This window comes from Myotis nattereri, assembly GCF_964212035.1.
Source record: "Myotis nattereri genome assembly, chromosome: 13".
Lineage (NCBI taxonomy): Eukaryota > Metazoa > Chordata > Mammalia > Chiroptera > Vespertilionidae > Myotis > Myotis nattereri.
Genome location: NC_138088.1, coordinates 9,824,705 through 9,839,272, shown reverse-complemented (window position 1 = coordinate 9,839,272; position 14,568 = coordinate 9,824,705). Strand labels below are relative to the sequence as shown.

At 38.5% G+C, this 14,568-nt stretch overlaps 1 protein-coding gene across 3 annotated transcripts in view; it reads left to right on the top strand.

Moving 5' to 3' along the window:
* Window positions 1-8,070, top strand: part of NRG3 (neuregulin 3) — a gene marked incomplete at its 5' end in the record, with an annotated part of 1,046,633 nt that extends 1,038,563 nt beyond the window's left edge. For 2 of the 3 annotated variants that reach the window (XM_081104470.1, XM_081104469.1), the window contains one exon: window positions 6,131-8,070. In XM_081104470.1, the coding sequence (XP_080960596.1) occupies window positions 6,131-6,638 (508 nt within the window). In that variant the 3' untranslated portion in view covers window positions 6,639-8,070. Of the gene's footprint in view, window positions 1-5,815; window positions 5,888-6,130 lie in introns of all 3 variants that reach the window. The other variant, XM_081104468.1, reaches the window with a different exon arrangement.
* Window positions 8,071-14,568: the final 6,498 nt, after the last annotated feature.

The following is a 14,568-nucleotide window of genomic DNA, read 5'->3' as shown; positions in this document are numbered from 1 at the left end:
GGGTTTTTTATTCATTGATTTTGTCACCAATTAGCTATTTATACTTCCTTTCATCTTTGTTCTACAAAGGTAAACTAACTTAAAAGGTTAGGTACAATGGAAATATATATTAGGAAAGTGTTTAATCAAAAATAAACATAACATTAGCAAGGAAATAAATGTACACATATCTAGGCACTATGTTATTAAATAGTCACTAAAACAGCTTAGAATTTGTCTTCGATTTAAAAACTTGAGATTTCTTAGGAGGACTAAAATGTTTCTTTATCCTTAGGTTTGAATAAAACTACTTAATTCTCTGATAAGTACGACTGTGGACAATACTGTGAACAGTAACCTATAGAACCTATAGCATATATATATGAGATATATCATATAGGATACACACACACACACACACACACATACATATACATCTCCTATATGATGAGACCCTAATATGCAAATTGACCCAACAGTAGAAAGACCGGGCTCTATGACGCGCACTGACCACCAAGGGGCAGATGCTCAATGCAGGAGCTGTGCTCCCTGGTGGTCAGTGCGCTCCCACAAGGGGAGTGCCGCTCAGCCAGAAGCCAGGCTCATGGCTGGTGAGCACAGTGTTGGTGACAGGAGCCTCCCCCACCTCCACGGCAGCATTAAGGATCCCTCAGGAATGTCTGACTGCCAGCTTAGGCCAGCTCCCAGCAGCAGGCGGGACATCCCCCAAGGGGTTCCGGACTCTGAGAGTGTGCAGGACAGGCTGAGGAAACTCCCCCAATGCATGAATGTTGTGCACGGGGCCTCTAATTATATATATATTATCATGTTATCTACTTCCATCGAGCATTCTTGAATGTGTTTCGGTTAATACTGACAGCATGATTTCGAAGTACAATTTGCTGAACTCAGATCCCTAGGTTTATTCATGGTGCAGGGATGGAAATATGGGCTTTGGGCACGACAACTGCTATTCCTCCTTGCAGTGCAAAGGGTGTCCTTCCTCTGAGTGGCTTACACAGCTCAAGGTGTGGTGAATGGAATGGAGGATGAACTTCAGTCCCATTCACCTAATTGACTATTCAACCAAACATGGTAGCTCTTACTTCAAATGACTTAAGTTCAAATATTTGGCCCTTAACATCTTGTGTGAATTTGAGATAGTTTTATCATCTAAGCTTAAGTTTTTTTTTCATCTATAAATTGAATAGAAATAATACAGCCTTCCTCAAGGTTGTTGGGTAGATTTTTTTTTTTTAAGTTATGTGTGGAAAGAGCTTGTACCTTGTCACATGGCAAGCAGAGATGTAGTACTGGTTTGTATTGTCTCAGGAGCTGTTATAAAATTATCATTGATTTCAAGAATAATGCAATCAGGGTTTGCTACAGAAATTTCAGGAACCTGTTCTCTCACACAAGCCAGGTTCTTATCACATCTAGCTTTTATCTCTCTGGATGAGCCATGCCAGGTTTCTATGCTGCTTTGCCCTGGGTGATGTTCCCACACTGTATCAAGCTGGAGGCCTAAGCAAGTAGGGAGTCCATCACAGAGCCTTACCCTTGTCTTTTCTTCTGGACAAGATATATGTGCATTTCTACTCTATCTGACAAAGCTCAGCAACAGATTGCTTTAGGAAGACCAGGAGACAAGAATTAAATAGCCTGTGGCTGGGTTTTGTAATTTTGAAGCAATTCCGAATGTAGTGCAAAATGTAGTTGGTACAGATCTGCAAATTCAACATAACAGCCAAGTTATCCAAAATGTCTGATATAATGCAAGTCAAGAAGTAGCTGGCCTTCTCTTTGCCTTATATTTGGAAAGGGGGTTTGTATTTAGCCTACAATGACAACTAATCAGATTTCATAATTATTTTCCTTCTTAAATCACTGATATTGCCGTTGCCTAGGAATAGCATACTTTGTGACTGCAGAGGGGGCCCAGCCCATGCCGTGTTTCTTTCTGACGGGCATGTTTTGGCTGTTGTTTCATATGTCCAGGTGTAAGGATGCTCTGAGCTGCTTCAACCACACATACATGAACTTTCAGAGGCTCAGAGGTGCCCATCACATGTTCAGAGGTGCCCTGCTTTGTCTTTTACCTCCTGGGAGACTTCCACTTTCTGTCTGCATGGTGGTGGTTTTGTTTTGGTTCAATCATCATCGGGGTTGGAATATTCTCTCCAGCTGGCTGGCCACGTGCATTTTCCTGTGTGTGATATGCACCCAGTGTTGATAAATGGTGACTCTAAGTATAAGTCACGGTGTGCTCAACACAATGAATCTCAGGGAGCAATCTCATTCTCAGTTCTTGAAAACAGCTATTTTCCACTCCTGGGGGACTTTCCATCTCTCTGGACTGGAAATAGGATCTGTAATAGAATTTCACAGTTAAAGGCCCTCTTCAAATCTGGCCCTAACCTGGAGGGGCAGTGATTGAATTTGCAAGAGCCATCAGCCATCTGCTGCTTGTTTATCACGCATGTGGGTGCTGTCTGCTAGGTAGGCCCCGGTGGTGGGACTTCTCTCCGTGGCACTGACTTCGGCCCAGTTTGAACCAGTAGTTATCTCAGTGAAGCCAGAGGAAGGTGTGAACTGGTAACTATTCAGGAACCTTTTTTCGGATTAGTGGGGTCAGAGACAGCCACGGTCCCAGAGCTCTGAGCTGTGTTATGTCAGGCAAACCAAACTAATGTATTCATATGCTAGATAGAAATAAATGGAGTCACAAAAGCTAGACTGCCACCTTCAAAGTAGAAGGGATACGAAGTATACTGACTGTTTGCCGTTTATAACCTCCCAATTCATGGGTCAACACTCAACCACTGAGCCTCATTGGCCTGGCAATATTTCACCTTTCCTTAGTTGCTGAGGAAATGCACTGGTTATTTCTTTGTTGAGAGATCAGAGGAACAACAGTCCAAATTGGCATTTTACAGACAATGAATGACAAGCTCATGGATCAAAATTGTGAACAAGTGATTGACTGTCAGGGATCAGACTGCTGCCTGTCTTCCAACCCATATCACATCTAGAAGTTGTGCTCTCACTTAAACTCATGGAGAAGAGTAATCTGCTTCTCCTCAATACCAGTGCTGGACTCACAGACTCTAGGAGGGAAGTGGGAGTTACCAGCATCCTCTGGGGAATAGTGCAGAAGCATTACTTCAGTTAGTTCTCAGAGCAATCCCCCAGAGCAGTGTCACCACCTGATTGTTTTAATTAAGGATAAAATTAAAAGGAGGCTGCAATTCATCTAAAAATGGTGTTGGGGCTTGAAGTCATGTCTGATCCAAAACAAAAGCACATTTGGGAGAGTTCACATCTTCATGTTATGGTAACATTTTATATTGCAGTTATTGGCAGCTGTGTGTCCCATGTCCCTTAACTGACTTGTGAGGTGACCTATAGGTCAGCTGAAATTCCTTTCTCATCTACACCCTTAATCTAGCAGTCAGGCTTGTTATAAGACTGCTTCAAGTTTGGCTTGAATTGCCTTTGATCACTTCTTCATCAGGCCACATTGTTAACTTATTAAAACTATGATTGTCTAAATCCTCTAAGACATTTATACATTTATCTAATACTAGAGGCCCAGTTCACAGATTCATGCACTGGTGGGGTCCCTCAGCCTGGCCTGTGCTCTCTCACAATTCGTGACCCCTCACAGGATGTTGGAGAGCTGGTTTCGACCTGATCCCTGCAGGCCAAGCCAAGGGACCCCACCAGTGCATGAATCCGTGCACCGGGCCTCTAGTATGCATATAAGAGTTTTGGTTAATCTCTTCCTGCCCTGCCCCCCACTCCCTTACCTCTGAGATTCATCAGTCTGTTCCATGTTTCCATGCCTATGTGTTGAGCATCTGCTCCCAGTGGTCATTGCACATCAAAGACCAGGTGGTTGGCTGGTTAGCCAGTCACTTAGGCTTTTATATATACAGATTTTTGCAAATAATGTTTAGATCCTGGTATAAGAATTTGCATCTATGATTATCACATTTCAAACCTATTAAATTCTACCCACTAATATACTCTCATGATATTTGTGAGAAATACAATTTTATCCTAATTACATTTTTGTCTCTGTGAGGTTAGTGAATCTGATAGTAGAGATTCTGAATCTTCATAGATATTAATGGTGTTAACTGGATGATATTCAGGACAAACACAAAACCCTCTAATTTGTTCCATTTCTTCTTGTTGAAATTGATTAGAACCCTTAGGCTTAGATTTTCAGTCCCAAAACACCAAAGCAAATGGACCAAAATCCCTGGAAAATTTCCTTTTGCGGGGTGGCTATACAGTTTACACAGGTAGAGATTATGCATCCTTTGAAAAGTGTTCTAGTGCACCTTGGATGCCCACTCATTTCTGGCTTTCATAGTAACAATTAAAATAAGACAACTTGCGTTTAACTTCTTCCTCTTCTGCTTACGAAAGGTAACTTGTGCAAGTCATTTGAGTAACCCTTAGTCCAGTTTCTTCTTTAATAACATGGTAATAATAATAAGTAAACCACAGGTTTAAAAATAGTGAAGCAATTAAAGGTGAAAGTACTTTTGAAAAACACTGTGCAGCCTGACCAGCATGGCTCAGTGGTTGAGTGTCATCCATGAACCAGGATGTCACGGTTCTCTTCCTGGTCAGGGCACATGCCTGGGTGGTGGGCTCCATCCCCAGTAAGGGTGTGCAGGAAGCAGCTGATCAATGATTCTCTCTCATCATTAATATTTTTACCTCCCTCTCCCTTCCTCTCTGAAATTAACTAAAAATATCTTTAAAAAATAAAATCACTATGTAAATGTTAGCTCTTGTTAGTATGTTTGAAATGGATGTTGATTGGGGTATAAAGTGTTTATCTCTAAGGTATGCTATGTTCTCACATGCTCCATCAAGATTTATTGGTTACCCACTCTGTACTAGGCACAGTAAGAGAGGATGGGACTATAAAGACACCTAAATTTGCTCCCCATCTTTTCTCACAATCTGATAGAAAGAAAGACCTCTAAATTATTCCCATCATGCCCTTAAATAACGATTTCTATTCAGTATGCTACACACTTCATCGCAATTACTCTTTCCTTGTATAAACATGACTTTTATTTATATTACAATGTAAGACTAGGGGAATGCTAGGTATCATATGGAGGGTAGATATGTTTAGATTACACGTAAATTTTAATGTTTAATTTAATGTTTAAATTAGGGATAAATAACAGAAATAGAGTAAAAACTACTGTTCAAGTCCCCAAACCACATTTCTTTGAATCTATGACTAGCTGACCCACACTGTGGCACTGGGAAGCTCAGAGGCATTGGGAAATTCACTAGCTCTGAACAGGCAAGAAAGGGCCTAATCAGATTCTGGAATCTTCAAATGACTTGAATAGCATGCTGGCATTCTTGACAAGCCATTGACATGCACAAATGAGCTACCTTACTTGGCTGCAGAAACCATGTATGGGAAGTTGCTAGATTGGTAGAGGCCTTACGGAGCTCACTTCATGCTTGTCTTTGGACAGAGAGAAGAATCATGTGCCTCCCATGCCCCTTTAGGCTCAGCAGTTTGTAGTGAGGCAATGCCCACAGAGCAGAGTGCCGATAGAAATGGCGTTCGTTCCCCTAACGTTGTGAAGCAGAAAGACTCTGGACTCTGGTACCTTAATGCTTAACGTGGGGCTTCCCGGTTTCTCCAAGTAGGTTGGCCACATGAGTACCAAACCAGGGCTGAGAGGGTGGTCGAGTTGATGGAGTGGAGTGATGCCGTTATGGGTTTCCTGTTTGTCGCTATGGAAAGGCCACACTTACCTGCTCAATCCCCATGTACTTTGTATTCTAGGATAGAGGTCAGGAAGACTATATCCCACCTGCCTATACAGCTGTGGTGTGTTGAAAGATCCCTGGACTTAAAGTAAGAAGATCTGGGTTTGAGTCTCAGTCTGTCACTTATTTTCTGTGTGACCTTGGGCAAGTCACTGCACCTCTCTGAGCTTCAGTTTCCTTCTCTGTTTATCTGGGAACATATTCTGCGTCTGATGGGGTTGCTGTGAGAAGTCAGTGAGGTGGTGCATGTGGCAAGTGCTTTGCTGGCTGGCGAGTGCTCTGAAGAAGCGCCGGCAGAAGGCAGGCTGTCTCACACTCTCTTTCTTTTCAGGTATTCATCCGCCGGTTTAAACACCCAACAGGATGCATCAGTGCATATGCAACTGCCTTCGAGAGAGACAAACTCCTATTTTAATAGCTTGGATCAAAAGGACCTGCTGGGGTATTCATCCCCAAGGGCCAGTTCAGTGCCCATCATCCCTTCAGTGGGGCTAGAGGAAACCTGCATCCAAATGCCAGGGATTTCTGACGTCAAAAGCATCAAATGGTGCAAAAACTCCTACTCTGCTGATATTGTCAATGTGAGTATTCCAGTCAGCGATTGTCTTTTAGCAGAACAACAAGAAGTGAAAATACTGCTAGAAACTGTCCAGGAGCAGATCCGAATTCTGACTGATGCCAGGAGGTCAGAAGACTACGAACTAGCCAGTGTAGAAGCTGAGGACAGTGCGAGTGAAAACACCGCCTTTCTCCCCCTGAGTCCCATGGCCAAATCGGAACGAGAGGCACAATTTATCCTAAGAAATGAAATACAAAGAGACTCTGCGTTGACCAAGTGACTTGAGACGTAGGAATCTGTGCATTCTATGCTTTGCTCAACAGGAAAGAGAGGAAATTAAATACAAATTATTTATATGCATTAATTTAAGAGCATCTACTTAGAAGAAACCAAATAGTCTATCGCCCTCATATCATAGTGTTTTTTAACAAAATATTTTTTTAAAGGGAAAGAAACGTTTCAGGAGGGATAAAGCTTACAACTAAAGCTTTCGGGTGGAATTCTGAATACAGTTTCAGTTAGTCCCAACATTATCCTCTTTGGCTCTTGGTAGATGCGGGCGATTCAGACCCTCAGCCCCCCAGCACCGCGTGCTCGTCCAAAAGCACTGGCAGGTACCTGGTTTCAGAGACCAGCTGCACCCGGGGGCGGGTGTGCCTGTGCGCAGACAGCCCTTGCCATTTGGCTTGGCAGTCCCAGCCCCTAAATTTCTCTTCACTCGACAGCCTCATCACAGGTTATGTCATGTCAACCAATGTAGTGTTTTCTATTTCATTTTGAGAATGGCCCAGGCCTGGGAAGGAGAAGGAGGACAGAGATAGAGGGAGCCATTGGGGGCAAACTCAGCTGCTCTTTCGTGCCATCTTCCTCTGAAATTTGAAGGTGCAGAATCTCAGAGCAAGATATGAAATCAATCTATAAAAAAGGACAAAAAAATCAGTGTCATGTCACTAAAGTCATGCTGATAGAAATGTTTTTCTTTGAGATCGTTTAGGACGCCAAAGGAGCATTTCTCAGTGTGTGTGTGTGTGTGCCTGTGTGTGTGTGTGAGAGAGAGAGAGAGAGAGAGAGAGAGAGAGAGAGAGAGAGAGAGAGAATGTGTGTGTGTGTGTGTTTGCTCCCTCGAGCACTGGTATGCTGTATGCATATGTGTTCACTGTATGTGTGTGCATGTGTGTGTGTGCATTAAGCTTGCTAAACTTTGTTCTGAAACATCAGGGAATCTAATATTAAAAAAAAATTTCCCTCTTAGATCTGTTCACTTTAAATTTTTCCATTAAGTATAAAGTTCAGTTAGTAAGTTCTTACATCAAAGTCACTTGCATGGTGGGGTCCTATAAAACTGTTGACAATGTCTAGACCATTTTCTGATGTGAATACTTCTGAGAGGAACAACTGTAGGTTCATTGATGATATCTGTATCACAGGAGAGTTGAATGTGTGTGCTTGTTTTGAATCATGCGTACTTAAATTATTCACACAAGCCGATGACCAAATTGACAGTTATACTTTGCTTTTTCATGAGCCTCATTAGTATTTATTTTGTAGTTAGTCTACAACTTGTGGACCAAGATATTGGCTTCTGTGGTTAATATGGAAAGAATAAATTGTTGAAATCACAAAGGCGAGTATTCAGTTCACAGGAAGCCCTCAAAAGGACAGTAAATTGTATTGTATGTTCCTTTGGAATAAAGCAATATTTTTACCACTGCTGAGGTGAGCGGGGACTCCTCCTGGAGATTTGTCTGTTTTATTTACCCTTATTTTGATGGGGGCATTCAAGAAAATTAGTGTTCACATAACCAGTCTTTTTCCAATTATTGGTGGTGTTGTTATGTTTACACTGTTTTAAATAAAAAGGCACAGTATTTGAAAGTATATAAAAGATTTCTTTTACTGCAGTTGGGGAAACCTTATTTAAAATTTTCTTTTTCCATTGAAAAGAAATGTAACTATTTCAGCGTCAGACATTGAACACATACAACTCTTATTTGAAGTTAAGTTGTTTCTGTTGAAAATACTTTGCAAATTGCTCTTTGAGAACATTCTTTAATAATAGACACAATGCCACACAGGGGAAAGAAAGGACAGTATGTTTTTCAGCACTGTTTTGTGAAAATTCAAGGTCTCAAATGTTGAAAACATTTTGGTAGAGATGCATTTTATATGCAACAAAAGGTTCGTTGTACTCATCAGTTGTCCCATTATGGTTTTGTTGTTTTCTAATTTATAGGTAATGTTAGCCTCTTAAAAGATGATTATATATTTTTATTTCTAGATCATCTATGTTCTCATTTTAAAATTATGATATCTTTGGGAAAAAATTGGAAAAATAGTCTTAGCAGGTATATAAAACCCTCTTAAGGTACATATAAAATATGTTATTGTGTTGCAATTTGTTATAACTATAAACATTAACTAGAAGGCCTCACAAGTTTGTTGCTGTCAACCTCATTCTTGGGTTTTTTCACTGAAATGTTCCTTGTTGCTTATCTGAAGGAGTCGGACATAATTTATCTATTTAGGAGGTTATATACTCTGTGACTCACTGTGGTTGTTAATATATTATTTACTTTTAAAAGATTATCAGTCAAACATAAGTCCTGGTCCAACCCATTATTTTTCAAAGAAGAACCATGTATTGTGTGATTGTAAACACCCTGGTGCATTCAGAAGAACATGACCATCAGGCACACCCACTGGCAGTCTCATGTGAAGTTAGAGATACAGGTACTTCCTAATTGATAGTCAAGACAAACTCTTCCATAAAGAATAACTATTAATGTTATGTTCAGTGGTCATTTCTCTCCTTTTGGAATATGAAACTCTCCTTTGAAAAAGGTCCAAGCTCAAAATGCTTATTTTGGGCACCAGCAGACAAGTGCTGAGAGCATCAAGACTTGCAAAGCTGATCTAACATGGCAAACACCTGGAGCCATCAGTACCTTGTCCTTTGAGCTCAGGTGCCCACAAAGAAACACGTCTTTCTACAAGACACCTTTGATCATGCTTCACTTTCCTCGTCTTTATTATGTAAGCAGGTTTATAATAAACTAAGTCGAATACTTGTTATTAACTGGAAAATGAAAGTCAGTTCTTATTTTTACTCTGAATCATCTTCTGCTATGAATGTTGTTCATAAAGCCTATGTTAGTCTAATTTGCCAGTGACTGCTATGGAATGCATTTGTTCAAAACATGTGACCAACTTTATGTTAATGAGAAATAGTCGAAACAATGTTGGAAAATGGGCATCCAAATTTTCTTCCTGGTTTTCCTATGCACACAAATGATGAAGTGCTCTGTTTGATACTCTAGTCCAGCAGTTCTCAACCTGTGGGTCGCGACCCCTTTGGGGGTCGAATGACCCTTTCGCAGGGGTCGCCTAAATACATCCTGCATATCAGATATTTACATTGCGATTCATAACAGTAGCAAAATTACAGTTATGAAGTAGCAATGAAAATAATTTTATGTTTGGTGGTCACCACAACATGAGGAATTGTATTAAAGGATCGCGGCATTAGGAAGGTTGAGAACCACTGCTCTAGTCCAATATCTCTCTACTTTGCTATGGGTTAAGGACTAAATATTTATAAGTGACTCACATTTCTAATACTTTACATCATTTCTAAGTAGCAGCAGAAAGACCTTCTGTAGGAGAAATAGTGCTATTTCCAGCATTTGTCAAATTAGTCTGTTTTGATCATAGTAACATATCAGACCTGCCAAAAAGAGAAAAAAGGGATAAGCAGACTTCAAGAGAATGCACACTGGCTTCCAGAGTGAATGACAGTAAATCTACAATTCAAGTGAGGCTCCCAGTGACCATGGCTAAGGCTGTCAATGAGCAGGTGTCCACCAGAACACGCTGGGTGTTACACCTACCAGCAACATGGTGCTACAGGAAGCCACACCTCCCAAAGCAAGGGGGGATACTGGTTCCTTACTTCTGGCCCCATAAACCAGAAAACATTGCCCCTGAGACAAGCTCTGTGCAACATTTCCCAAGACAGTATGTAGTATACATACCTAGGGACTCAGCAGGAGGGGTGGGATTTTTATTTGATGTTTTGGTACCTGGGAAACATTTTATATATAAGAAATACTTTTTTATTATTCAATTGTATAGATTCAGTGCAGTGTGTTCAATGACAGCATGCCTATACTGTGTTTGTACTTTAGTCTTCAGAAATTCAGTCTTCATCCAGCAAAAACCAGTACAATGTTTCTAGGGTGTTCTCAATTTTAAATGTATCCCAACATTTTATGGAAAATGAGGCCTTTAAATAAGCTTTATCTCTTTCTCTTTTATTCTTTCCCATTTAAGAAATAGTGAGGGTAAAGCAAGAAATTCATTCCTTAAAGCCTACATTGTTCTCTCATAATAATCTGTTCCCTATTGTGACCATACACATGCACAAATATACATATATAAATATATAAAATATATATGTATATTAAATTTATGTGTTTCATTATTTTCATAGCTTTATTTTTGTTTAAATTGAAAAATATTAAAGTGATGGCCTTCAGGAATGCCAATGAAATCAAATTATGTAGAGCTCTGCCAACATTTAGATAATAAGGTATTTTTCAGTTCTTTCTCTTTGTTGGGTAAGCAGAAATGTCCTCAGGTTGGAAAAATCAAAAGAACATGAAATAAAATTTCTGCTAGATTATCTCTTAGAAATGAAGATTGAACGGTGAGTGTATATGATTGCTAAAACTATAATGTAAAAGGATCTCAAAGATATTTTTTCCAAATTAAATCAACTTCTCCCAAGGGTCCCTAAATAGGTGCCTTTGACTTCTAGCACTCTTTGCACTCTAGTGAGGTGAAGGTGGAGTGGTGGTGGGGGCTATGGGTAGTGTTGTATACCCAGTGATGACAATAGCAGAGGTGAGCAGACCTAGACGTACTGGGCTTCTACTACTTTGATAACTTTTTGTCATAAATTCCTGTGTTGATTGCATGTGTAATTTTGCCTATGAAAGAATTGTGTGATAGTAAGCAATCTCTTTTGTTGGAAATGCATTACAAAATCATTATATTGAAAGTCATTTTGTGAAAGCTTCTAACTTATCTGTCCATAATAGTAGCTCCATGATACCATTTGCCAAACAAGGAGAATGATCTAGTTCAACTTCTTTCCAAATTGAATAACTTGTTATCCAATCATTATAATTCAGATGTTACCTGGTCATTTGCCATCCTATCATTTCAACACAACCCTTTAGAAAGTTAATGGTTTTAAGACTATTTCTGTAAGACTAAAAAAATAATTGGAATGTGTATATGGATCTATGAATAAGACTTAAATATAATGTTCCATTTCATTTCCTTGCAGAAATAGATAAGATTGCTTTTGTGATTGTTTTTAAAGTAAATTTACCTAGGACAGATACTAAAAATGAAGGGTTGACCAAGAAAATACCTAATTTAAAAGCTTCAGCATCAGAACTTTCCCCAAATTTTTGGGTCAAAATTTGCTGCAGATTGTTTTTAAGAGAAACTGCATTCTGTGAACCTTTATCAAAGCCAGAGCAAGGGTTTCTGCAGAGAGGGCATGAGATCTTGAAGATGCTTCCTCTCATAGAGACAGAGGACACTCTCATTGGATGCACAGGATAGTAATTGATATTCTCAATTATTTGCACCTAAAACTCATTCACATAAACTCTCCAATTAATAGTGAAAAAACTCTCTGAAGACACTTTCATATTATAGTTGCAAATAATCCTGTCTTTGGGGGACACAATAGGCCAAAAAATGTAAGGTTTACTTTCTTATTTAATGTTGGTTGTATTTGCTGTTTTTGACAAGTCAATGTCTACTTGACCTTCTTATAGCATCCCAACTAGCACTATTCTTTCATATATAACTTATCCTCATCAAGATTCTAAAGTCTAAATTCCTTAGTCTTCAATGAAGCAATGCAGGATATAAAATAATTTCATCAAAAAAGTAAAACTTTTCAAGTTTTGCTGTTTATTAAAATTATAAGGATTCCATGTAGTTGCTTACAAAATCGAAATAGAAAAAAAAGTCTACATTTTGATGTATTTTTAGAAGGCTGAGGGAGCACTTATACAGCCTTGTTACACTTTACATTGACGCTGTCCTTTATGAAATCAATATAAATGTAAGGGCTTAAACAATCATGCGTGCACACACATGGTGTGTTAAAACTCAATGTTATACTCCTTTTCCTTAGATTTTCCCCTTTCAGGCCACTTAAGTGTGTCCAAGCCGACACCATGGAAGACCTTGAATTTAGATGTTTCTTAGGAAATGGATGCAGCAAGAAAATATAAAGATTATCTTCTATGTTTTTTACAGTCAGCTTTTAAATTATGTTTTCATCAATAAAAGCGTGGAGAATTGACACATTTGTTCAAACTGAAACAAATGGAAGAACATAAAGCTCATTCTCAAATCACTGCACACTCACCAGTGACCACTGTGTATATGTTAAGATAACTAGAGAGAAGCACCTTGGCTCTCTCTTGCTTTTGTAAGTATGTAATTGTAGACATTAAATCTAAATAAAAACACTTTCCATAGTTCTTAATAATTAATATATTTTATTAACCCATTTGATCATATTTTAAATAAAGAATTATGTCACACACAGCAAAATGGTCAGCAGAATATTTTAATTGTCATTTTTTTTAATCTACCGGAAGCAATCTTTTGTGCCTGTGATAATAATTCTGTTTCAAGGAGTGTGTATGTATCTCCTTGGTTTTCTTCTGGAAAAAAAAAAATTCAAAATGATGTCCACCTCTCTATGGGATATGAAGGCTTTGGGAAATGACCCTAGATGTGTGCCCTTTGACATTTCAGTACTGTTGAGTTCCACTGTGTCTGCACTTTGTTTCAGAGAGATATATTGCTTATTCAAAATAAGGATGTGAAGTTCACGATCACTTCAATAATAATCTTGACTTTGTCATGTGAATGTTCATCCTTGACTGCCACACCCTGCCGTATCATCTCAGTAGCCTTTGATGAAGATGGACACTCAGAATCCCTTAGGTTGGTTTCTTACTACATGTTCCTCTTATCTCACTTCCCTTTCATTAAACAGAATTTTTTCTACATGAGAGAGCAGTGTGATTTTGTAGACAAAAATAGATTTGCTCTTTTGAGTTGCACTAGTGGAGGAATAAGTGAGGAATGTTTTAAATGTGATAACAAGGTTCATCATGATTTTAGCCAATATTCCCTCATATACAGACATATCCCAGGGCACTTTAATGTTCTTAATATTGTTAACAAGACATTTCAACATCATGATACTGTGTGTGTTTTTTACAACAGTATTTTCCACCATATGAGAAAGGCAAAATCATCTATTTAAGTAAAATAATAAAACAATAAATAAAAGAAAACAATCACCCTTTAAACAATGAATAGAAACCAAGCCAATAACAATATTTTTAAAGGTTTTAAGCAAAATATTACTGATTAAAAATAAAATAAAATCTACGGCTAAAACAATGTACAGAAATATTAGACAAATATATTGCACAATGAGGCTTTCTTTCATAATTCTTTACAAGTTGGAATCTTTCCATAATACTTTATATTTTAGAATTTCTACTGACCATTAATTATGCTTGTTGAGGGCAAACATTTATATATAGTAAAATGTCTGATTTTGCCATTTTTTCAGACTTGACATAAAATTTGTAAAATTTTTGTGTAAGTTGATAAAAATACAGATTTAAATGAGGCAGATGCAAACAAATTATAAAAGTTAAATTGTGTGACTTAGATAAAAGTAGTTGCAGTCTTTCTTGGATCCAAATAACCTAAATAAGCTGAGGATGTACAATACGCTGTGAGATATGGATCATTCTTTTCTTTCTTTTTTTGCATTTAAATTTTTAAAAAATATTTTCCTTTTGTATTAATTTCCAGTGTACAGCACAGTGGTTAAACAATTATATATTTTACAAAGTGTTCCCCCTGATATTCCCAATACCCAACTGCATCACACATAGTTATTACAATAGTATAATTCTTATGCTGTACTTCACAAAATAGTCACGGTGCTGTAATGAGTCATTCTCTTATTCTTTTTTGTTTGTTATTTTAAAAGAGCTTATCCTGCATACTCCCTCCACTGCAACTAAAACAATAAATAAGCATTACTGTGAGTCCTTTGTCTACTGAAAAAGGAGAAACAGAGACCTGATACC